Source organism: Drosophila takahashii, chromosome 2R (assembly GCF_030179915.1).
Source record: "Drosophila takahashii strain IR98-3 E-12201 chromosome 2R, DtakHiC1v2, whole genome shotgun sequence".
In the NCBI taxonomy this organism is placed as follows: Eukaryota; Metazoa; Arthropoda; class Insecta; order Diptera; family Drosophilidae; genus Drosophila; species Drosophila takahashii.
This window is the reverse complement of record NC_091679.1, coordinates 22,267,790-22,291,852: the sequence shown is the minus strand read 5'-3', so window position 1 is coordinate 22,291,852 and position 24,063 is coordinate 22,267,790. Positions and strand designations below refer to the sequence as shown.

The following is a 24,063-nucleotide window of genomic DNA, read 5'->3' as shown; positions in this document are numbered from 1 at the left end:
GAGAATAAAAATTGATTACAATAGCCGTGTTCAACAAAATCAAGTTTGCTCTGCTGAACGCTGATGATACATTATAGTAATAGAAAAAAATTAAATAATGTTTTTTTATTGAAATTATGTAAACTCTTATCGATACTTAACCCACCGAATTAGGACAGCAGCACTGTACCAATAATGATAAATTAATTTGTAACATGTACATATATGGACATCCCTAACTAAAATATAATTTTTTTATTTCTAGATTGCTTTGGTTAATTGGGTCAAACTATTTACCTCCATACCTATTATTATGAACTTTTATGAATTGCCTTTTGCCCTCGAAAGCTAAAAAAATGTATGAAATATGTCCAATACTTTTAATTAAAAACTATTTGGTTATTTGATGACTCATTTTGATTTTTTAAATCCTAAAAACATGTATGTAAAATCTATATATAACTCATCTTCAAGACAAATTTAAGGACGATGAATCTCAGGAAGGCAGGCTTATGTTTCCGCATACCATTAAAACACAAAACTGGCTTAAATTGTGCCTACAGGTCTTTGATTATGTATTTAGCACGTCCATACAAATAGATCTTTGCTTCGTTCGATAACAATACTCGAAAAACACTTTGCAGATAGATTTTGTTCCGTTGAGTGGGTAATTTGTGTAAATACTTTAACATTTAATTTAGTTGGGCTGAAGAACCAACAATTTACGATAACATACGAAACGGTGTCCGCTAACAGGTCCGCAGACTCTTGGGTACGGCTGCAATGTAGAATCAACTATTAACGTTATTCAGTATTCGAGATTCGCGATTCAAGAATACACGATATTTGGGAAAATCATAAGAAAAAATCGACTGGCGGGCAATATAAATAAGTTATGTATTTGTGCGTGTTGTATGCGTCGGTAGATGATGAAATACTTTCGTATGTGCTGCTGTCATGGGCCTCTTCGTCTGATCGATGGTCAAAACCAAAAGACGGATCGGATGCGGTGCCAAAACAACTGAAAAAGCGAACACAGAGACAGATTCGAGGGTGCGGGTAGGAGAACATGGATGCTTCGATGCAGCGATGGAGGCGGTAAGCGGAAGTGGGTAGTCAGAATCCGGATCCGAGTCCGCTTAGGCGACGGCGTCGGTGTCACACTCCTCCTCGACGGTGATGTACATACCCTCCTCCTCGTAGGCGGAATCGTGCTTGGCCAGGATCCGCAGCAGGGGACGCAGGCGCAGCCACCACTGCTTCTTCGGGATGCGTTGGCTGGAAGAAGAGAGTATTATATATTATAATATAATATATATTAGGATTATATATAATAACTGTTAAAGAGCACAAACATTAATGGGTTTGAAGAAGACTAGTATTTTGGGACACTTTGTGGATGACTATTGTAGCACTTAACCTAATGATAAGAAATGGCTTCTCCAGAACTACATGCGTATACTCACTCGAAGTTGGTCTCGGCAATGAGCTCGACCAGCGGCGAGAAGCGGTACTGCCGCGACACGATTCCCAGCAGCGTGGCGGTTTCCGGGGCCTTGCAGTTGACCACTCCGTTGGCGTCCACGTTGGCCTTGATCTGGGTGGCCAGCCAGTCGACGCACTTGGCGGCCATCTTGGTGCCCATGTTGCGGTCGAAGGGAGTGGGTGAGCCGCCCTGCTGCATGTGGCCCAGGATGTTCATCCGGCAGGTGAAGAGGCCCTTGCCCTCTTCCGAGTACAGGCGGTAAATGAAGTCCGTGCTGTAGTTCTCGCTGGCCTTCTCGTTGCGCAGGATGAGACCGCGCGAGACGCCCTCGGCCATCTTGGAGGCCATGTGGTAGACATCCTGCTGCAGGTCCTTAATGGAGAACTTCTCCTCGTAGATGTAGGCGGCATCGGCTCCGCCGGCCAAGCCGGCCAGGGTGGCCAGGTAGCCGCAGTAGCCACCCATCGTCTCGATGACGAACACTCGGCGCTTGGTGCCCTGCGCCGACTGGCGGATGCGGTCGCAAATCTCCGTAATCTCATTCAGGCCGGTGTCACAGCCCAGCGAGAACTCTGTGCCGGGCACATTGTTCGAGATCGTCGACGGGATAACCACGATCGGGATGCAGAACTGCGGGTAGTTGTCCCGCTGGTCGGCAATCTGTCCGGCGGCATGGTAACTCTCGAAGCCACCGATGATCAGAAGTCCCTGGATCTTGAACTCCTTGAGGCGAGCGGCGATCTCCTTGAACTTGCCCTCAGGCAAAGTGCGCTTGGTGCCCAAGTAGGCGCCACCCTGGCCAACCCATCCCGAGACGTCGGACCTGGGGGTGGATTAAGTTGAGGATTAGTAACATTCATGCAGAAGCCATTGGGACTTGAACTCACCAGCCCAGCTCGCGGACGTTTCCGGCAATCAGACCCTCGACACCGTCGTTGATTCCGTACACCACATCTCCCCGGTAGATGGCGTTTCGCACGAAACTGCGCACCGCGGCATTCATGCCACAAGCTGGAGCTCCAATGTGCATCACAGCTAGGCGGTAGCCCTCGATTCCCTTGCCATCGGCGTCGAAGTTCTCCTTCGGGGGCTTCAGGCGCGTCAACATCTTGTAGGTCTCCAGGTTCCGCTCGAAGGAACGACCGCGCAGCTTGACGGCATCCGCCCAGCGCTTCTCCTTCATGGCCTTGGCCACCGCCTGGGTGCGCTCCACGCACTCCATCAGCGGCACGCGAACCGCCTGGTTGCCGTCCAGGGAGATGACCACCGGCACCGACTCCTTGGTCGCCTCCATCAGGGCCAAGGTGGCCTCGGCACCCATGCGACAGGCCTGCAAGGGAAAAAGTGTTAGTTCAGTATTTCTCCAAAATAATAAGTATGTAATAACTAAATATCTAAACTACACTGCACACACCTTACTGCACGCTTTAAAATTAACAAAAATATTTTTAATCACTTCAGGTTTTAGAATTTAATATAAACAAAATAATTATTTGAACCACACAGACATTAGAACGCTACATTGTTTACTGCACGCTTTAAAATTAACAACAGTATTTTTAATCACTTCAGGTTTTAGAATTTAATATAAACAAAATAATTATTTGAGCCACACAGACTTCAAATCGCTGCATCGTGTACAGCCAGCTTAATAATCGCAGGCGTTAAAAAGTATGCTACGAAAAACGTATTATCAAGGACAACAAGGTTTTGCTTGGAAGTGGTATACAAATCGGATATTTCAGTAATCCTAAGCTAAATACGCACCAAAATACGATCGAAGGCGCTGGGATTGCCGCCGCGCTGCACGTGACCCAAAACCGTGATGCGGGCATCGTGCTTCAAACGCTCGTCGATCACCTTCTTCACATCCTCGGCAGTGATGGGATGACCCTCCCGATCCATGGCACCCTCGGCCACGATCACGATGTTCAGGCGCTGGCCAGCTGAACGCTCCTGTTAGAAAATCGGTAAAACATAAATTAAAGCATATTTACAATATTGTGTAAATGGATGATACAAAAACTACAACAGCACAAACAAATTATGAAGAGGCAGATGAGTGAAAATCATCTTTTCTACGAAGTGTATTTATTGGATGTTCTGGCATTTGATGTTTGAGTTATGTGAAACTGAATGTGTATCAGCAAGCTTATGATTGCAGTGCGTTTCAGACCGATAAATCCGAACATGATTTTATGAAATTTAATTTAGTTCATTCACAATAAAATATAAACAAAAATTTCTGGATGAATTAATCTCCATAATGAATAAAATAATTTTTGAAACACGCTGCAGCCTAATGAATGGATTGAAATATGAAAAACACACGCACAATTCGCAGTAATTTGAGAAATATAACATTGATGAAGATTTACAGATCGATTAAACGAGGATGAGTGTTAGTGGAGTTGGGAAAGTTAATACAGGAACTCAGTGACATCATGAGGAGTACATAAACAGATAAAACAGAGACCCAAAGACCCAAACAAGAAAATCAAATAGCTGTTAGAGCTGTTTATCGCCATGGAAATTTCGGCACACCAAAAGGGCCAAAAACAAAGCAGTAAAACTTTGGAATTTTAAATTTGACAAAAGATTAACTAGAAATTAATTGAGTAGCGAAGGACTCTAGGCCTAACCTGCTGGAGCTTGACACAAATCTCGTCCTGCCAATTGACTGACACCGGCTCCTCGGGAATGAACATAAAATCAGCCTCGGTGGCTATGGCTGCCGATATGGCTAAGTAACTAAAAAACAAAAGATTAAGTACAAAAATAAAAAATGTTTCACAAATGTCGGGAGGTTCATTATTGGGGGACTGGGAGTATCTGGGGTAAACTTAAGATTAGTTACAATATGATTTTGGTATGCTGGTACAGACAAAAACTGTGCGTAATCATTCCGTATCTCCGTTTGTACTTAGAGAAAAATCGTGTGCAATAAGCAGAAAATAAGATAAAGCTTTTGTATGGCATGTGTCGCTCTCAATAAGTGTGTTTAAAAAAAGTGTACTTAAAGTAGCAGTGTACTACTCAGGCATTGGCATATAAATTAAGCGACGACAACTGCACTGAAGTATAAAACTTTATTCAAAAACACGGATAATATCTCGACAACTTGCTCTTTTTAATATAATTAACATAGTTTATCGTTGTTCAATGAAGTTTAACATTACTATTTATTGTTATAAAGTACTGCTCTATAGCCACAACAAATAAAAAATAATTAATTTTAAGCATAATTTTTTTTTTAGAATAAGACAATTTTTTTAACATGCTTTAACTAATTCTTTCTAAACAGCGAAATTTTCCTTTACGATTTTTTTGACATTTAACATGAGTTGTCGAGAACATATTCGTAATACTCTAGCGATTTTCTCAGTGCATATGGATTGGATAATAGAGCTGCATCTTGCCTGGGCCAGCTGAGAGCAGAGCCTGTCTGGCCAATCGACCTTGGGCGGCATTTCGGGAATGAATATGAAATCCGCTTCGCACGCCAGTCCGCCCACAAGAGCTAAATAGCTGCAAAAATACATTACAAAATATTAGTCAAAGGGGGAGAGGTGGATTTTTGGGGGAAACGGGGACTCTAAGATCGATCGACACGGTGTTTTGGCCATAAAAACAGAAATGGGCGAAATGAGCCGACGACATTCAACAGATTTCCTTTTTGGGCTTGCCTGTTCCAACTTGAGGACAAGTCGATCGGGCCAATCGTGCGGTGGAGGAGACTCGGGCAGAAACACGTAGTCTGCCTCGGAGATAATGCCAGCTACCACCGGCAGATAGCTAGAGATAGTCGTTGCAGGGCATTAGCTAAAATCCCAATTAATCACTGACACTTATGCTAATACAGGGGCAGCCCGAAATCGCTTGGACATTTCATAAGGATGGACTTACCCGCAATGACGACCCATGACCTCCATGATGAAGGTGCGCTGATGAGAGTAGGCGGTACTGGAAATGGCGTCGATGGCCTCGATGATGCGGTGCAGGGCCGTATCCGTGCCGATGGTCATGTCCGTGCCACAGAAATCGTTGTCGATGGAGCCCACCTGTAAGTACACGTCCCATTAGCAGTGACACCCCACGAAACCTCTTCAAAACATACCAATCCAACGATGTGCAGCACATTGAACTTCTCCTGCTGCTCAGTGGTAATGGTCTTGTTCTTCACCAGTTCATCCAGCAGGCTGGACCACTCCTGACGGAACAGATTGGCGCCGGTGAGGGAACCATCGCCTCCGATGACCACCAGATTGGTGATTCCCCGCTGGATAAGGTTGTTGGCAGCCTTCAAGCGACCCTGGCGCTCGCGGAAGTCCTGGCAGCGGGCGGAGCCAATAATGGTGCCACCACGATGGATGATGGAGGAGACCGAGGCCCAGTTGGCCTCCTGGATGCACTCGCCACCATCAACCATTCCCTGGTAACCCTCGCGGATGAAGTAGACCTTAGCAGAGAAAGACACGAAATATTTGTAGATATTGTGTAAACCAGGGAGTTATCTTTGTGGCGCATGACATCATTAGCACCATTTAAGATGAATCACCAAAATTTAAAATTAGTCCAATTCGCGGAGTTAAATATTTATCTTCATTTTCACATTTAATATTTTAATAAACTACTACGACTAATCACTTCTTAAATAATAATTTATTTAATAAAAACAAGAGCTTTAATTTTGTTCTTTAAAAAAATAATTATATTGTGTTAATTTAAATCTAGTATTGCTTCATAGCTAAAAAGGGAAAATAGAAAATAAACAATAATGATGTCTGGGCGCTTTTAGATCGTTCAGATTAGATTAGTTGAATTGCTTGGCAGCCATTTAAACGCAAAATGTTATTAGCATACTCAGGAAATATTTACAATTAAAGCCTATAGGATAGCAAGTAAATCGCCCATCGTCGCGTGTCACAAATTTCACTTTTATTGACCCTCAACAAATTGAATTTAATAAATAGATTTTAATCAATCTAAATTGGGCACCAATTGACAAATTATTTGCATATTTTAGAGCGCAAAAGAAGTGCCCAACACCCAGAAATTCCCTATAACATCAAAGAACTCATTTGAAAAGGAAAATAAACCGAAACGAAACCAAGAGCGACAACAAAAAACGAAACAAATTAGCCGAAATCCGTCGCATGTGAGGGGCCCGAAAATAAACCCAATGTCAATGTGCATATACACATATATTCTTGAATTTCTTTTCGTACCGATTAGAGATTATCTAACTGGCTTAACAGACCGATTGCCGTGGTTCAATGGCTGCTGATAAGCAAATTACCAGGTGTTTTACGTAAATTTCTCGGTTCACACGGGGTCGGTTTGGGGTTGGGGTGCCATACACGATGCTGCGGGGGCGGAAAGTACTTGACAGAGGTCACCAACTCACCTTGCAGCCCAAGTAGATGGCCATACGCACGCAGGCTCGTACGGCGGCATTCATGCCCTGGGAATCCCCGCCGCTGGTGAAGACCGCCAATCCTTTGTCCTTCTGCGAGCCGCGGGCCAGGAATCGTTGATTAATCTCGGAATTCATTTTTTCTTTTAACTATATCTGTATCTCGGATATTAGGGGATATCTCACTGGGCACACACACACTAGGATCAACCAACTGTTATGCACTACGGTTCGGGAAAGTATTTCCCTACTGTCCACCAATCAAGTTTTTTTCAACTATGTTAACCACGCAGCTGGAGAGCTGGGTTATATCCAAATGGGCTATAAATACTACTACTGCTCCTTTCCGTGGCTTTTCAGTTACTAGCGATGTATATTCACAGGCGGTATTCACAAGTTTCGCTTTTGCTTTTGACGTTTCAAGGTGACCTTCAGGCCAGACGCATACACAACACACACACGGACTCACGCACACAGGCACGGGCTTTCTGTAAGTGCGTACTGATGCAATGCAAACTTCGGGTGGTTAAAATCCCCCCACGGTCGCAGCAGCACGATTTCTTTAACTTTTTCGGTTTAAGGTCGAAAATTGGATGATTCTATCTGTTACGAACGGACTTTTCGCGAGTAGCAACGAGCGGAAAATAGCGTTTAAGCAATTTGTTTACGTTCAGCCCACAAGCGATCAGCTGTTGGTCAGCTGTTTATCACTGGGGCGAGTAAAAGCTTTCGAGCTTTCACCGATGGGGATGGGGAAATTTTGGAGCTGTCTCATCGGTGGCGATAAGCGTTATCGATATGGAAGCACTTTGAAATCTAACTGATTTTTACAGGCTAAAAACTAAGAAACTTAATTACACTGTAAAGACCCTATCACTAAGACTTTCCTGAATTATTTAATATTTTTTATGTATATAAATCAAGTTAAAGAACTTACATAAGGCCTGATAGGATGTGCACAATCAAACACATCTTGAAATGTTTTCAAACTTTTTCGCAGCTCATCGAGTGTTTTGCCACATTTCTCTTTTGGGTCGGGCTTTTCCTTCTTTATAGGAAGTTTTTCGGAAAAGTTTTTAGCATTAAGAAAACCACTGTGCAAATCAGTAACTGGTATGTGCCGCCCACATGGTCTCCAAAGTTTATCACTGTTTTCATCTTTCGTCTTATCGGTGCCAGGACCTTCCTTATCTTGATCACCGGATGAACCACTGTACGACTTTATTAAGTGCAGATTACTATTATTGTTGTTCCTTAAAAGGACATCTTTTTTATGGCTGTGAAAGAATACAGTTTAAACGCTCTAAAAGAGTAAGATATTACATACGGTTTAGAAATAAAATGGCCCGAATGTGTTTGCCGGTGATCGATCGTCGAAAAGGTAATCTAATGGGCAATAAATCCTGAAAAATCATTCGTTTATTTCCGGTTTTTTACCTTCTGGCTAAGAAGAGCGTTTTTGTCAAGCTTTTCTAGTAAAAATGTTACAGATTGTGGTCCATGAAATTTGCGGCCTTTTGGTATCGTCCCATTAATTTCCAAAAAACTGAATAACCAAATAAAAGGGATTATTGTGAAGGTCTAGGCCCATGCAGCAACTTACAAAGGTCTTAATTTAGTTAATACTCGAAATTTAATTGAATGCATGCCAAATTAAATTTTGCCCCTAAATATTTAACATTTTTATAAGTTTAACAATTTGTAAATATTTTTGGCAGTGAATTTTTTAATTTTTGACATTTTAGCTAAAGGAACATTGATTTAAAAGTAAATTCCAATAAGAAAAACATTCGTTTGGTTTTTTTGTATTATTTATTTAATTTTTTTGTTTTTTTTGTTGGTAATTAAGAAACTGTAATTTCAATAAACTTAAATATTCCACTCATACATCAATCTTTGCCTCTGTTATATGCATACAATTTACGCCTACACCCGGTATTTTTCATCTGGTTGTTTTTACTCTGTTTCATGAATGTATTGCAGTTTCACAATATTATTAGTTTATATGTTTTGGGATTCGACTTATTAGCGTTGCGGCAAAAGTGTTTCTTTTATTTAAATATATATTTTTTTGTATGTTTTTTTATATTCCTCACATTCATAATATAGCGATAAAGTCAATTGCGAAAATATACATTTACTTTTATCATACATACATATGTTCTGTATGTTACCGTTTTGTTGGACAATAATATATTTTCTTCAATACACATGCAAAGTTTTCTTGTATTTAAATTAAAAATTTGAATAGTTTTAGCTCACAATATTTATGTATTTTGATTCGATCTTCATAAACTTTTTTTAGTAGTATTTCCATTGCTGATTTGCAGGCTGCAATTGTCATATAATGAAGAAGTCGAAAACTTTTTCGAACAATAAAATAATCGTTAAGAAACAAACGCCAGACTTTAGGAACAATTGATGGCCGTTTCTTTGTTGGGCAAACGTTTTCTGGGCTTACATACTTGAAATAGTTACACCCAACTAACGAAATAAATTGGAAACTTGTGCAGACATTGCGCACAATAAAACTCGTGCCTTCGCCATGTTGCACATTAAAAAAAGGATTTGACTTCCACTACCGAATAATTAGACTTCATTTCGTTCGAAAAATTCATTTGACAGACAGTTGGTTATATGTATGTATTATATGAGTTATGCTTTTCACAATTGTTTATACCAAGAAAAAACAACAAAGAAATTGCAATCGTAGATTTAACCCTTTTGTTTTATGTAAGACATGTATAAAAAATAGCAATGAACAATTATATATTTTCTGTATTTTTCCGTTCTCTCCACGTTCCTTTAACAGATATGGTTCCTGATTCATGGGATTTGAACCGATTTCCGCACGTGCATTATAAATGCAGCCCTGTCTGTGTGTGTCTGTGTTTGCTTCTGTTTGTTTGTGTGGGGGGGAGGTTGAAAAACGAAAATCAAACCGAATTCGAATTTAAATAAAACATAAAATGGGAAACTAGGTTTTTTTGGTTTTATTTGTTTAGAAAAAGAATTACAAATAATACATAAGTTTTTGTTTTATTTTTGTTTTTCTCATTTGGTTCGCTTGGTTGTTGTTGTTGTTGCTGTTTCTTTTGCAGTTGTTTCTGTTGCCATATGAAAATTAAATAATTAATTTAGACTTGCAAAAAACATATAATAACCGATTATCTCATTTCATTTCTTGTGTATACAGTTAGGAATATTATTTATTTGTTTGTTTTGTAAGGAGGAAATCCACACGAGGCATCGCCAGGGCGAACAAATTCAGAGCATACGGAGTTCGGTCGTTTCGATTGGGAAAAACACACACAATTACGAATTATCTGCTAGATTAATTTGATTCAAAAACCGGAAAAATCCTACTAAACTCCGAAATACTCCGCCTTCGCTCGGCCCCCACAGCGATGCTGTATTTTTCTGTATTTCTTAAGCAGTTGCAGTGGCTACATTTGAGTCAGATCGGCCGGCATCTGTCCATACATTTGACTATATGTATACAGGGCCCAAAAACTACCCGTGAAAATCGGGGGAACAGCCTCAAATGCCGGCCCATCGGCCCCAAATGAACTGTGAAGCATCCTGCCCTCAATTCGTATGTAAATGTCTCAAATGTTCGCGCTATCTGCCTGCCTGCTGCTCTCGCCTGGATTATCGTTTCATTTCAAATTGTTTTGCTTTGCTGGTTTGCGTTTTATAATATTTGTTTCTCTTTGTTGTTTCTGGTTTTTGTTTGTTTGTATTACTGAATAATATTTGCATAGTCAAAAAGGAAACATTTGCTTAGTTGTTTGGTTAGTTGTCGCCGCCCTCCTGAGGCTCATCGCCGTCGCCTTGGGTGTCGGACGTCCATAGGGTCAGGTTGTCCCTCAACAGCTGCATGATGAGTGTCGAGTCCTTGTAGGAGTCCTCGTTGAGTGTGTCCAGCTCGGCTATCGCATCATCGAACGCCTAGGTCGCCAATTAAAAATGGTTTATTAGTGTTTATTCTCAAAGGTTTCGAGTCAAAGGAAATGTTTGGCAAGGCGAATGCAAATTGGTAGAACGAAAGCATTTTCAAAGTGGCGTTAGGTTCATCATACATTCATAATTGGCTTCACTAAACAACTTCATCGAACTAAACTAGAAAGCAAAGTGTGTAATCAAAATAAAAGTAACAAGAGTGTTTTTTGACCTTAACGAAATAAAAAACGGAGTGTTCACCAGCAAAGGCCGCAAGTAAATTATTTTACAGGCAAAGTTTTTGGCATTTCTCATGCAGTTCGAGGGGAAAAAAAGGAAGGATGGATATACATGGCGTTTCAGAAAGTTTGAAATTTCAGTAGCGAACAAAAAGTATAGTTGCCAAAGTTCGTTTTTTACATGTTACTGAAGTTTAGAAAGTTTAACATTTTAATAGTCATTAATTAGAGAAACGTGATAGCAATAGCGGAATTCTCAGTATTTTCCGGTCTGGAATTTGTATTGATTTTTCTTTTTGAACTTTTGAAACGCCTTGGTGTTCAGATGTATATCTTCAATTGGGTTAAAGCTCATTTAGTTGGTTTATTAGTCGCTGGATATCTTACTCAGTTTAGTCACAGAACAACAACAAATTGTATCTTTTCATTGGATGATTAGTATTCGTAAGCGGGTTATTTGGTATACATAGAAGAGACATGTATAAGTTGAACTGAACCTGTTTAGCTAAGTGACAAGCCCTCGCTGGTGAATTGATAATTTCGTAATAGAAGACGGAAAAGTTGAGTGCAAGACCTAATCTGATTGGATGTGTGGGCTGCATTTTGGTTTTTGCAATATCGAACGCCTCCTGATAGGCTTTTTTCGAGTCCTCAACGACGGCTTAACGATTTACACATGATTCAGTTATGTAAAAAAGTAAGAAACAAATACCAAATGTTAGGAAACCATTTAAAAATAAACGGAAAAGTTCTTAAGTATCGGTGGATAGTGATTTTCGTGTGCCTTGCTCGCTTGCCATACATTTCGATTGATCGAGCCAAGTCTCAGAGTGCTATTAACCTGTTTAGCCAATTGGCAAGCTTTGTCTGGCGAGTTCAAAATCTCATAGTAGAAGACTGAGAAGTTAAGGGCCAGACCCAATCGGATGGGATGTGTTGGCTGCATTTTACCCTTGCTAATGTCAAATGCATCCTGGTAAGCGGTTTGCGAGTCATCGACAACGGCTGTGTTTGCAAGAATATTTGTTGTTTGGTTTATAAAGAGTTTGTTACTGTATAATTCGGGTGTATCAATGGGATTGGGGTGTTGTGATTGAGTGTTTTCCAAGATACTTACTGTTGCGTGCGTCTCCTGTGGCAACCTCGGCTAAATACCTGTAATAATCACCCTTCATCTTCAGGTAGAACACCTTGCTCTCGGGATTGCTGGCTTTTGGAATAAGGTATTTGTCCAGAAGTCCCTGCAAGCAAAGAAAACAAGCACTTCAATTAATTTCAGATCAATTACGGCCTCAACCGCTACAATTAACCAATAAGCCCAGTGGCTTATTGTAAACTCTGTTCCGGACAATTTCCCATTTAAAAATCCATCAGGCACGCGTTGAGTTTAATCCAATATAAGAGCCCCAATCAAAGGAAATCGCATGGGGGAAACCCCAAGTTCAACCCTGGCCGTGGTCTATTTTCTGATCCATGTATGCCAATAAAAATTCCATATACACACAAGCCAAACCTTTGTGTGTGGGGGAAAACGGAAAACTGTTCATTTTAAAAATAGATTTATTGATTGTAACAAATTTTATATTTCACTAGAGCAAGAAAGAAGAGCAGAAAACGAGGCCCACCCTCTGGAGAAGACGCCCAACCAACCAACACCCTCGACAGCTGAGCCTGCCAAGGGCGGGGGTCTTTAGAAATACATATACATATATAGGTATATTTAGGAGGCTGACAGGTTTGCCAGCTTCAACGCCGTCAATTTAGACGAACACCCAAGTGAGTTGTGGGTATAAAAATAATTAGATGGACCAATTACAACCCCATAAATCCGTCAGAAAGAGACTTGCGCAGAATTGCGGACCACCACTTACCAAAACTTCGTAGCAGATTTCCCTCAGCTCCTTCTCCACACGCTCTCTGTACTCACGGGCGAGCTGCTGTTTTCTAGCGGATGCTTCGGTTTTCTGCTCGATGGAGGAGATGACACGCCACGATGACCTGGTTTGGGCATGTTAAACACACCCGGAGAAGGGGGAGAAACACACAGTTTAGCACTTGAACTCCAATCTATGGTGCGACATTAATCGAGCGGTGATTGATCGACTCACCTGCGGGCACCGACCACATTTTTGTAGGCAACGGAGAGCAGATTTCTTTCCTCATTTGAGAGCTCAACGCCAGTCTCTGTGACGGATTTCATGGCCTGGGCCATGTCATCGTAGCTGCGTAAAGAACATTTAATTAGTAATTAAAAATACATTTTATCTGCTTCAGCACAGAAACTTAATTTTATAAAAAGATTTACAAAAACCTCTGGTTTAAGAGGGCCCTAAAACGCTTATCTTAACAAAAAGTTATATTTAAACAAATTAGGGACTACGAATTTTGTGAAAATGCAACAAATGTATATATAATATACAATATATTGAATAAGTTTCAAAAGCTCTTCAGCGATATGTTAGGATTATATTTAGAGGACTCAACACTTACCGTTCTGACTGCTCGGCCAGTTTAGCCTTCTGGACCAGCTCTTCCTTATCGACTGTCGACATTTTGTTTGATTTTTTTTTCGGTTACTTCACAAAACTAATAAAATACGCCACACAGTTCGATATGCCGCTCAAAAGTTGCTTACGATGGCTTTCTGCAATAAATTAGATCGTAAACAAGAGCATTAGTAATGTGTTTTTTAGTGGAGGAGAAATGTAGGTGAGGCCACCTTAAACCGTTATCTCGGCTAACGGTTCTTGGCTGTTGGCCTTTTACAAACACCTGACTGACTAACAGACTTCTGTTGCGGATTACCTGGCTGTTATTTAGCTTGAATTCCACAGCCAGCAGAAGTTGCACAACACTGCGAATTTTTGTTGGTCAATAATTTCTGTGATGTGAGTTGCCCATTTAACGGGTATATCAGGACTTTTAGGGGGAAGTGCATATATTCTAATATTTAACTCTCTGTTTATTTTAAATTTAACTGAAGGGCACTATAAAACCTGCATTAATGAACTTCGTGGGAATAATGACAACAATTCTATAAAATTTAAAGTGTATAGCTTTGAAAGGCAAACGTTTCTAAATTGTTATAGCTTTGACTTATATGCTGAAGATTCCGAATTCCAGTATACCCACAATGCACTTACAGCGAGTATTCCAGGGTATGCGTACGAATTTAGTTTGTTGTCATGCTTCCGCCTGACGAAAGTGTTGAATTTAAAGCTGCGATGACTCATGGACTCGCAGCAGGTCTTTATTGACTAATCGCTGACGGAATGTCTAATTTAAAAAGGAAAAAACCAGCACTGGACATGGCCGCACGTGTGACAACTATGCAACTATGTATTTAAAGCCCAGTTTATGGGTTATGGAAGGCCGGAGGTAGAGAGAGTATTTGGCAGAGAGATGTGAAAAAAACACAAGTTCGACAACAGCGATAAAAATAAACCATGAATAAAAACAGAGGGGGAAATGGAGCAAAAGTCGGCTCGCCTTAATGCGTTTTTATATATTTTCGTGTGTGTGCCAAAGATAGATATTTATGTACGTGCATAAAGACTGTCTGTTTGTGTTCACCGTACTGTGTACAGTGACGCACTCAATTAGTTGCCCACTCAGTGAACTTCTATCGATTAAACGTGCTGTAATTATTAGAACAAAAAACGTAAGAAAAAACGGGAAAATATGCGACAATCATTAATCCGCTCACACGTAATCCAATTAGAAATTTTTGAGATAGGATCTATCCAAACTTTTAATGTAGGATCAATTTCCGGCTCGGCAGTTTGAAAGGGACGTGGGGAACGAAAATCGATTAATTTCCGCCCGACCTGGAGAAAGCTTGAAAGCCAGAACTCGTCCCATAGAGGGGTGAAAATCGGTGTGTGGAAATGCACATGGGCGTTGCTGGTATTTTTAGACAACTTGCGCTCTGGACAAAATACATTTTGTTTGCCCGCCCGGCGGAAACCTCGAAAGCCAAGTAAAAGAATGCCAGCTAATGCAGCCAGCCGATGATTGAAATGGAAAATCTCAACACATCGGCGTCATAAAAGCACCACCAACCAGCCCACAGAAACAGCGTTCAATTGGATTTACAGTCCAGCTTGGCTAACTACTTCCACAACATGTGGCAAATAAAAAGTTGTTTGCCTTCCAAAAGATTTTAAATAGGCAGAAATAATTATAATATAAACAAATACTATTGTTTATGAGAGAAAGATTAAAGTAAGGCAAATTAGTAATAGCTTTTTCTGGGCATAACGAATGTTGAAACTAGTATATTCTGGAGTTCAATAGTAAGTGCGCAGCATAAAAATCAACTAATTGATGTTGGGGCATTTTATTGTATTGCGATCGACCTCCAAATTAAAAAAGCATTGACCCTTTGTCAAAACAATGGGCGGTAGGGCGTGGCGGGGGGATGGAGGAGGGTGGGTGCGGTCTGCCAACGCGTTTTTAGGTCAATTGACATGTTTTTCTGGCTGTTCGGCAAATGCCAAAACATTAAGCCAGCCGTAACGTAAATTAACGTAACACTCCCCTAAATGGTCACAGATTTGTTTGTAGTTTTTATCGGATTCATCAAAAAGAAAAAAACTCGTTTCAACCACGCATATTGCTCATCTGCTTGAACGAATATATTGGTAAAAGGGCAAAATTACAGGTGGGAGGGGGTTTCGATGCTATTTAGATACACTTTAGAAAGGGTAAACCCATATGGTTGGGCCGACTGCGGGGCTAGAAAAGTCTGCAAAATCCAAGTCGGTACTTTGGTACTTTCAACTTTATCTGCGCCGGCCGACACAGCATGCGCAGTAGCTTAAGAACCCCCAGAACCCAGTCCTCCCGATGATGTAGAAATTCCTCTACACTGTAGATACCGCTATATGTACTAGTACGTCTCTACATGGGGCGAAAAAGTTACTAACTTTTATGGGGGCTGTGTGCGTGCGTCTCGGTGCGTTCGTGTGTGTTGGTGCGTTCTGGGTGGTGGTGGTGCTGGTGGGGATTGGGATTGGTGAGATGGTGTTGGTGGGGCCGCCAATCGTGTTTCCAAGTGCGGCGCTACAGAATTATAAAAATAATCGGGAGAAAGGGGGGCTGGCGAAGAGAGAGCGGGGAGCCCGAAAAGAGAGCGGCGAACGCCGCAGAGAGGGAGAGGCCGAAATGTATCTACCACAGGCGGCCGCCAAGTGTGTTGAGTTCGGCGTGAAAACCCACCTAACCGCGTGTCCCCATCCAAGTTGATATATATATATATTTCTTGGCGTACTGTGTGTACATATAGCTGCCTATATATGCGTATATATAGAAGTCGGCTATGTCCGCCGCCTACAACTTAACCGATGAACTGCTGATGATGATGATGAGAAATACGAAGCTACAAGCGAATCTCACCGCATCACATACATACACCAATACTCGGGCAAATCGGGAATGTTCTTTTCTTTCTTTCCTTTTTTTTTTGCACAAATTCACACTTTTTACTTTTTGCGTAGAATTTTTTTCAACTTTGGATCGATGCCTGATGGGAGGTAATTCGATTTTCCTGCGGGCCGAAGTATAGATGCATGTAAGTGATTACTCATAGGCGGTTTTACACGTGTTTTTCCTTCGGATATTTTAGCAATTTTTCGTTTTATAATTCCATACACACACTGGCAGGCGCACACACATAGATACAAGGCACTCTGGGCCAGCAAAAATGTTACTTACATTCTCGATTAACTGAAACTGAAACGACAACGAACACTACCAACGAACGAATGAGAATGACGGACGGCAAAGGTTGCACACATTCGCCGCGCCGCTGTATCTGTGTTTCTGCTCTCTCTCCCCACACTCACACTGGGGCACATGCGCCGCCAAAGAGAGGGAGCGAGCTTAGGGTTGCCAACCTGCCCGTTGAAGTAATGTTGCCAGGTGTGCAGGTAGCGCTTCAGAACCAAACTTTGAGATACAAATGTATACTAATTAACAGCCAATCTCAGAACTTGTAGATAAAAAGCTCTGCAAAGAGCCAGCTTTTATCGTCAAGTCTGCCGTTTTATCAGTTTATGAAGTAATAGTTTATAGTTCGTTTCCAACCTGTTGAAACTTTCGAGCGCTTATCTAGCTGCCAGATTACGCTTTTATCTTGACTTTATGGCCTCCGCAAGGAGGAAACTAATCGGGAGATGTATGCCATTGATAAGGGGTGGCGGTAAATTGCCTTAATTCTAATTTGGATTTCATTGAATTCGTGCACTCACACATAAAACGCGATATCAGCGGCACTTAAACGAGAGGTGAGCAAGGGCCGCCAATTATGGGCGTGAAGTTGAGATGACAATTTAAGTTCTAGCTTGACCTTAAGAAATAATTTTTCTTCCTTTATTTCTTTACTAGTTTAATTTTATTTCGTAACAATTTACCTTCATTTCATACTACAAAAAAAGGTAAACAATCTCTACTTTACGCTACATAATGTATCTTAACTTAAGCTGATACTATTTTTTATAGACTGTTTAAAAATTATTGAAAAATTAAAACTGCACAAGATCGCATTATGTTGTTTTTAACATCTATACAAGTTAATAAAGGGGCAAAGGAATATATGGATCCAAAAATAACCTTGTTAATCTAGAATATATAAATATTTTCATTCAAACAAAAAAACTTTTTCAGACTTCCGCAACTTGTGGGTGACGCGACATAAACTTTGCTCACGCTCCCATCTCTACTTTTTACTACAGCTCACAAAGAACAAGACGGAGAAAATTACGTCATCGGCGTCCTATTTGCTTGCGGTAATGAAAAACTGCTACGTCCATTTCCATTCGTAATGGGATTTTCGCAATGCGAATATCGCACGCAACCAAATATTAGAAGCCCCGCGGGCAGCTGGCATCCAATTAGAAGGCCATCGAATCGATAAAGTGCGTGGGCGGCGCAGTTTTTTGGGGAAAATTTTATCCGCCGACAATATGGCGGTCGCAAGCCGACACACGACGCACTAGGTGAATTTACTCACTGCGCCTGGGATTTCAAGCGTTTTTCGAATATCTGCGTACTCCTTGGGCTCACAACACTCGACTTTTGACTTGGTTTTTAACGGCTACCACTTATTAATTAGTTAATTCACCTCTTACGGCTCGGACCTGAAGGTTCTTCTTCTTCTTAACGCGCAGCTGTGTTGGAAGTAGAGGTGGAGAAACATCGATGCATGTTTTACAATTTTTTAAGTACATCGATGTTTATGTGGCGACAATCGATGTTTTAGTCACATCACCAATTATAAAAAAACGGAGGAAGGCACGAATAATGTGTTTTTAATTTAAGTTAATTACTGTCATGCGCGGTGATATGGGTTAAAAATCACCCCCACCTCGGGTCAAAAATTAAGGAAAATTTGCTATTCAAAAAGTATGCAATAAACTGTTTACTGTATATATATATATAGTATATATAGCTATATATGGGGCTGTCCATATATTACGTAATCACGTTTTTGGTGATTTTTGACCCCCTCCCCCCCCTGGTGATCAAACGTAATCATTCAATAAACAAACCCCCCCCCCCAATGATTACGTAATCCCAAGAATAACATTTTTTTTGTTTTAATCTGTGGATTCAAACGGAGATGCAACCCAATCTTATATATTGTTTATAAATGACACATTCGGTTCGTCTACGCTGAAATTATCTCCAACATACTCTTCGTCAAGCCATTCCAGGTCTTCGCGTCCTTCGTGTGATTGAACCACTAAACATTTTCTTTTTCGCCGCCCAGCCACTAAAAAAATGTTTTCTCTGCTTTCCTATCTAAGTTTGTAGATATAATTAAAGGAAAAAAGTTTTTAAATAAATTCTTTAAATAAAAAAATGTATATAAAATGATTACGTAATCATTGTGCAAGACCCCCCCTCCCCATGTAATCAAACATAATCATTTCAATGAACCCCTCCCCCCCCCTAGGTGATTACGTAATATATGGACAGCCCCTATAATACTATCCTTTGGTTTTTTTTTTTTAGTATAAACCATAAAGGTCTTGCCGTTGGGCTAAATTATTCTACTTATTTATTCATTTATTAAAATCAAAGTAAATACTTTTTTTCAAAGCATCGATGATTTGTTGATGTTGTTTTTTGAACAAAAACATTAGGTAAAACAAACCTCTTTGACGACGGATAATTAAAGTTTGTTCTACTCTGGAATAAACAACAAATTTCTTATGCATTCCATTTACCTTATTCAAATTTAAATCTTTTCTTAAATTTTTGTTTGCCGAATAAAGCCTTTGTTTTTATGTTTTAATATAAACCATAAAGGTCTTGCCGCGGGGCTACCTTATTCTACTTATTTATTAAAATCATTAAAATCAAAATATTAGTTTTGTTGATGTTTTTTCTAACAACAAAAACATCAGGTCAAAAAAACCTCTTTTACGACGAATAAATAAAATTGGTTGTACTTTGTAATAAACAACAAATTTCTTATGCATCCCATTAGCCTTATTCAAATTCAAATCAGTTTAACTTTTGCGCCAAAAAACTCGAACAAAACAGGCCCACAGGGTGATTCGTCTATTAAAATTGGCCGATACACGAGGGCTATTGCAATCGATGGTTGGCTAGACATTTCCACCATCTCTAACAAGCCGCACGTGTTTACGTTGTGTGGGAAATACTTCTTGAGTTTCGCTCCGAAAAACGTTGATTTCTAACAGATACAGACATGCCGCGCTCCAAACGTGATAAGAAAGGTGAGAGCTTGGATATTTAGGTAAACGATTTTCACTTGTAACAAGTGGTATTTTCATTCCCTCAGTTTCCCTGACCAAAACCGATCGCAAGGGTCTGGCATGGAAACAGCGAATCGTGGACGACATTCGCTTTTGCGTGGGCAAATACCCGAACATATTCGTTTTTCAAGTTCAGAACATGAGGAATAGCTTGCTGAAGGACCTGCGACAGGAGTGGAAGAAGAATTCCCGCTTCATCTTCGGCAAGAACCGCGTGATGCAGATTGGTTTGGGTCGCACCAAAAGCGAGGAAGTGGAGTCGGATCTGCACAAGGTGAGCAATGGTTAATGGGCAATCTCTGTATCCGAAATTAATGGCCAATTTACTAGCTCTCCAAGCGATTGACCGGCCAGGTGGGTCTGCTCTTCACGGACAAGTCCAAGAAGGAAGTCCTGGAGTGGGCCGAAAACTACTGGGCCGTGGAGTACGCACGCAGTGGCTTTGTGGCCACGGAAACGGTTACCCTGCCAGCCGGTGCACTGGAGGACTTTGCGCACTCCATGGAGCCGCACCTGCGATCCCTGGGCCTGCCCACCAAGCTGGAGAAGGGAATCGTTACCCTCTACAGCGACTACACGGTCTGCGAGGAGGGCAAAGTACTGACGCCCGAGCAGGCGAGGATCCTCAAGCTGGTGGGCAAGCCCATGGCCAAGTTCCGGCTGACCATGAAGTGTTCGTGGACCAAAAGCGAGGGCTTCCAGCTGCACGTCGAGGATGACGTGAACGACGAGGAGCAGGCCGACAGCGCCATGGAAGAGGACGCAGAGGCAGAGGCCATGGAGGACAACGACGACGATGATGATGATGATGAGGAGGAGGAGGATGAATAAATTAGTTTTAGGCGTAGAATTAATTTTTTTATGTATATATCAAGTACAGAAAATATACAGCTGTGAAAAAAATAATAGCACCACTAACCCAAAAAAATTTTAACTAGTCACCCTACTCACATTTTTTAACTTTTTTAACTTTTCAAAACGGGTTTTAAATAGTAAGACTAAACATAATTTGAATATGAAAAAAAATGTTAGCTTTATAAAAGGTTTCTGGACTTATTTAAGAAAATCTATGCAAAACTGGAAAAACGTACGAAAAAAATAATAGCACCACTTCTCTAAAAATAGAATAAAAGGTAGAAAAATGACAAATGGGTAACTTAATCTTTAGTTGGCGGTAGCTAACAAGTAAATCTAAGTTTAAAGTGTAAATATCTTTTGCGATTTTTGGATATAATGACTTAGTATCGATTAAACAAGTCAGGACCCTACCTATAAAGGAATTGGGGCCAAAAAGTCATGATATATTTTCAAATTTTGTTCGGAAATGATTTAAGACGTTTTAGATTAACTGTATAAACTGTCTTTAAAAAAAAAACTCGAAGATTTTTGGTTGTGTTATGGTCAAGCGAGTACACAAGTCACTGTATATTGCTGACTGAGTACTTTCGAACTCTTTCTTTGCTATCCTGACCGTGATCCTGGCCGGATTTTATTGGTCAAAGATTCATTTAAGAAGTATTTTGTATTCAGTTTAAGCTACGAATTACTACCGTATTACTATTTACATCATAGGATGATTCATGAACGATGTATTCATCCGTATTGATCTTACTCCAAGAAGGAAAAACTAGCCTATGTTAATACTAGGTCCATGCTCAATAAATGGATGTTTTGGTACCATGTTTTTTGTCATTTTAGGTGTTTAGAAGACACATGACTTATAAAAAGGATTTCTTCTTACCCAATATAACTCTGCCTTCACACATTCTCATAAGTTTGCGGGCATTCATTTGTAAGTTTTTTTGACGAGCCCTATGCCCTTGTAAATGTGTTTCGCATTTCGGATAGGATTTTTTTTTTTAAGTGCATGTTTTATAAATTAGTTTATTGAAACATTATTCAACTATTAAAATATTCTCTATTATTTTAAGCACGTGTTTTAGTTTAGTTTTGGCCCTGATAAGATTCTTTGTGCTTTGTGATATAACATTTTTGAAGGAAAACTGGGCCAGGACTCGGTTTTTCTGTGTTATCCTTCAAAGTTTATGCCATTCTTAATGACTATGATCCAAAACCTAACCAATCCAACCGGTTTTCATGAACGTTTTCCATCCAATATGTTTCTTTTTTGAATATTTTTCTTTTCCGACTTGGAAAATTTTCCACATGTCCTTGTATTGCCAAATGGTAATCAATTTGATGTCTGGATATCAGGAGAAGTTAGTTTTAGTCAAATCTCATAAAATATATCCTTTATAGACAAGAATATTAGCGCATCGTAACGTTTTATTTAAAGAAAACGGAAGTGGTGCTATTATTTTTTTCGGCCTTTTTTTGACTTTTTTTCTTAAAAGCTGAAAAAATTATATGTAGACAATGTTTTCGATATCCGTATCAATTTTTTCAAATAGGTGGAATACTAATCAAGATAATAAAAAACACTTCTTAAATAAAAATACCCGTTTTCCACATATTTCTTTAATATTAAGAACCTGTGACGAAGTGGTGCTATTATTTTTTTCGCAACTGTACGTATATTTTTAAAGTACATTGCATATTATCTTACGTTCAACACAGATAATACTTGATTAATGGTAGCTTATACTAGTAACTAAGTAAACAAAACACTTGAGAAGCATTTCAAATATTGCAGCTAGAACCCAAAAAGGCACAAAACTTCAGGTTGCATCGTCCGCGAGGATGTAGAGCACCAGAGGCCGTTCGTCCTCGCCATCCTCCTCCAGCAGGTCGCTGTTGCCAAGGGAGATGTCCTGAGAGGCGGAGGTCTCCAGCTCCAAGCCATTCGTGGAGGCACTTAGCAAGAGCTCCAGAGGAATGGGTTCTTGATTCGACGGAGCTTCAGTCTCCAGTGCCACTTCTTCATCCTCGTCATCGTCACCGTCATTCTCCTCCCCTGCTGACAACTCCAAATGTTATTGATCCGTCGAATTCGGCGGAACTGTGCATCCGGCGGCAATGTGCTCCATCACCTGCTGCTTCAGCTGGGCCACATGGTCCTTGAGGTTCTTGACGATGCTGCCCAGATCGACGTTCTCGCCCTTGAGGATCTTGACGCGGTCCTCCAGCTTGGAGATGCGCTCCAGCTTGCGCTTGCGGCACTTGGAGGCGGCCACGCGGTTGCGCTGCCTCTTGCGCTCCAGCTTGATCTTCTCCTGCGTTTCCATGTCGATGGGGCTGACGGTGGGCGAGCCGGCTGGGTTGACGGGCTCGTCCTTGATCACCGAGAAGCCGTCGGAGAGGTTGGCGTACGTGAAGGTTCCTCCGCTGATGCCGTTGTTCACCGCCGTCATGGCTGCAGCCGCTGCTGCCGAACTGCCCGCGGGGTTGGCGGCCGGGAAGGCCTGGGAGTTGGTGTGCAGATTCTGCAGGGCCTCCTCGAATCCCTTGCCGAAGGCCTCCTGCTCCACGGTGACCGGACCCGCCTTGGTGGGGAACACCTTGCCCGGCTGCGGCGTCTGGATGAGGTTGTTCGACAGCAGGATCTTCTCCAGATCGGGAGTGTTCAGGGTCTTGGCCTGCAGATCCGGCGAGTTGATGACCAGCGGGGCGAAGATGCGCTTGTTCTTGGCGCCCTTGCTGTTCAGGTCCAGGGAGCCGGGACGCTTGTTGGGATTGGGAGTGGACGTGCTCAGGTTGGGGGTCTGGAAGTCCAGCGACATGGGGGCACTTCCTTCCTCGCCGACGGGCTCTGTTTTCGGTACGATCTGCACGGCAGCTGCTCCGGAACTGCCAGCACTGGGGTTACTCAAATTCGCAGCGGCGGAAACGGGGGTTTTCATGTTTGCTTGCCCTGGGCAGTGACGTCAAACTAATTCGGATGAAAACAGAAAAACAATCTGATAAAAACCCGTTTCGTTTCGTTTCGTTTGGCGATGAGTCATGCGAATAACTCGCTCTTCTTCTTACTCACCAAGAGGGTGGGCACTTTTGGGGTCGGCGAAATTTGAATAAAATAATCTCTGCCTTGGTGTTTGCTCGCTTTTGTTTGACCACTTGTTAATCACCGTGTTTATCGCAAGCTTACTGGTTTTCAAGAGGCCTCAGTTTACTTATAAAGATATTTATTACGCGCAAAGTTGTTGTGTTCAGAATGGCTGCAATATAAAGATGTGAAAAATATAAAAATGTGTAAACATATCGATATATTCAAAATCGATAGTGGAGGGTGTCCATGGTAGTTATGGGCAGCATTTC

General features: G+C 41.2%; 4 protein-coding genes across 10 annotated transcripts; 1 reads left to right on the top strand and 3 right to left on the bottom strand.

Annotated features, from left to right (window-relative positions):
* Positions 1–525: 525 nt before the first annotated feature.
* On the bottom strand, positions 526–8,639 carry Pfk (ATP-dependent 6-phosphofructokinase). 4 transcript variants are annotated; one of them, XM_017144747.3, is made up of 12 exons: positions 8,485–8,639; positions 8,319–8,427; positions 8,209–8,267; positions 7,819–8,158; positions 6,873–6,974; positions 5,583–5,924; positions 5,372–5,526; positions 5,152–5,260; positions 3,233–3,421; positions 2,353–2,795; positions 1,446–2,288; positions 526–1,257 (listed from the first exon to the last, which is right to left on the bottom strand). In XM_017144747.3, exons 1-12 carry the CDS (start codon positions 8,526–8,528, stop codon positions 1,119–1,121), a joined length of 2,874 nt encoding a protein of 957 aa, XP_017000236.2. In that variant the 5' UTR covers positions 8,529–8,639; the 3' UTR covers positions 526–1,118. The 4 variants fall into 4 exon arrangements, with proteins under 4 accessions (XP_017000236.2, XP_017000235.2, XP_017000234.2 ...); XM_017144746.3 differs by lacking the exon at positions 5,152–5,260 and adding an exon at positions 4,885–4,993; XM_017144745.3 differs by lacking the exon at positions 5,152–5,260 and adding an exon at positions 4,108–4,216.
* Positions 8,640–9,859: 1,220 nt separating this feature from the next.
* On the bottom strand, positions 9,860–18,295 carry 14-3-3zeta (tyrosine 3-monooxygenase/tryptophan 5-monooxygenase activation protein zeta). 4 transcript variants are annotated; one of them, XM_070212354.1, is made up of 7 exons: positions 18,186–18,295; positions 13,553–13,706; positions 13,171–13,284; positions 12,934–13,060; positions 12,180–12,303; positions 11,904–12,067; positions 9,860–10,832 (listed from the first exon to the last, which is right to left on the bottom strand). In XM_070212354.1, exons 2-7 carry the CDS (start codon positions 13,612–13,614, stop codon positions 10,677–10,679), a joined length of 747 nt encoding a protein of 248 aa, XP_070068455.1. In that variant the 5' UTR covers positions 13,615–13,706; positions 18,186–18,295; the 3' UTR covers positions 9,860–10,676. The 4 variants fall into 4 exon arrangements, with proteins under 4 accessions (XP_070068455.1, XP_070068456.1, XP_017000233.1 ...); XM_070212355.1 differs by lacking the exon at positions 18,186–18,295 and adding an exon at positions 18,075–18,092; XM_017144744.3 differs by lacking the exons at positions 11,904–12,067; positions 18,186–18,295 and adding exons at positions 11,560–11,723; positions 16,778–16,923.
* Positions 18,296–19,650: 1,355 nt separating this feature from the next.
* Positions 19,651–20,751, top strand: RpLP0-like (ribosomal protein LP0-like). The gene is made up of 3 exons (XM_017144742.3): positions 19,651–19,809; positions 19,875–20,122; positions 20,179–20,751. Exons 1-3 carry the CDS (start codon positions 19,782–19,784, stop codon positions 20,677–20,679), a joined length of 777 nt encoding a protein of 258 aa, XP_017000231.1. The 5' UTR covers positions 19,651–19,781; the 3' UTR covers positions 20,680–20,751.
* Positions 20,752–22,348: 1,597 nt separating this feature from the next.
* Positions 22,349–23,963, bottom strand: Jra (Jun-related antigen). Its single transcript, XM_017144741.3, is given in 2 exon segments — positions 22,349–23,677; positions 23,780–23,963. A coding segment is annotated over 1 exon segment (1,122 nt). The 5' UTR covers positions 23,649–23,677; positions 23,780–23,963; the 3' UTR covers positions 22,349–22,526.
* Positions 23,964–24,063: the final 100 nt, after the last annotated feature.

Coding starts and splice junctions, on each gene's coding strand:
- Pfk (XM_017144747.3), bottom strand. CDS start 8,528: ATGCATTCAATTAAATTTCGAGTATTAACTAAATTAAGACCTTT. Junction 5,527..5,582: donor TGCTGCACATCGTTGGATTG/GTATGTTTTGAA, acceptor GTGTACTTACAG/GTGGGCTCCATCGACAACGA. Junction 3,422..5,151: donor TTGTCCTCAAGTTGGAACAG/GCAAGCCCAAAA, acceptor ATTTTCTAACAG/GAGCGTTCAGCTGGCCAGCG.
- 14-3-3zeta (XM_070212354.1), bottom strand. CDS start 13,614: ATGTCGACAGTCGATAAGGAAGAGCTGGTCCAGAAGGCTAAACTGGCC. Junction 13,285..13,552: donor CTGGCCGAGCAGTCAGAACG/GTAAGTGTTGAG, acceptor TTCTTTACGCAG/CTACGATGACATGGCCCAGG. Junction 13,061..13,170: donor AATGTGGTCGGTGCCCGCAG/GTGAGTCGATCA, acceptor TGCCCAAACCAG/GTCATCGTGGCGTGTCATCT.
- RpLP0-like (XM_017144742.3), top strand. CDS start 19,782: ATGCCGCGCTCCAAACGTGATAAGAAAG. Junction 19,810..19,874: donor CTCCAAACGTGATAAGAAAG/GTGAGAGCTTGG, acceptor TCATTCCCTCAG/TTTCCCTGACCAAAACCGAT. Junction 20,123..20,178: donor TGGAGTCGGATCTGCACAAG/GTGAGCAATGGT, acceptor CCAATTTACTAG/CTCTCCAAGCGATTGACCGG.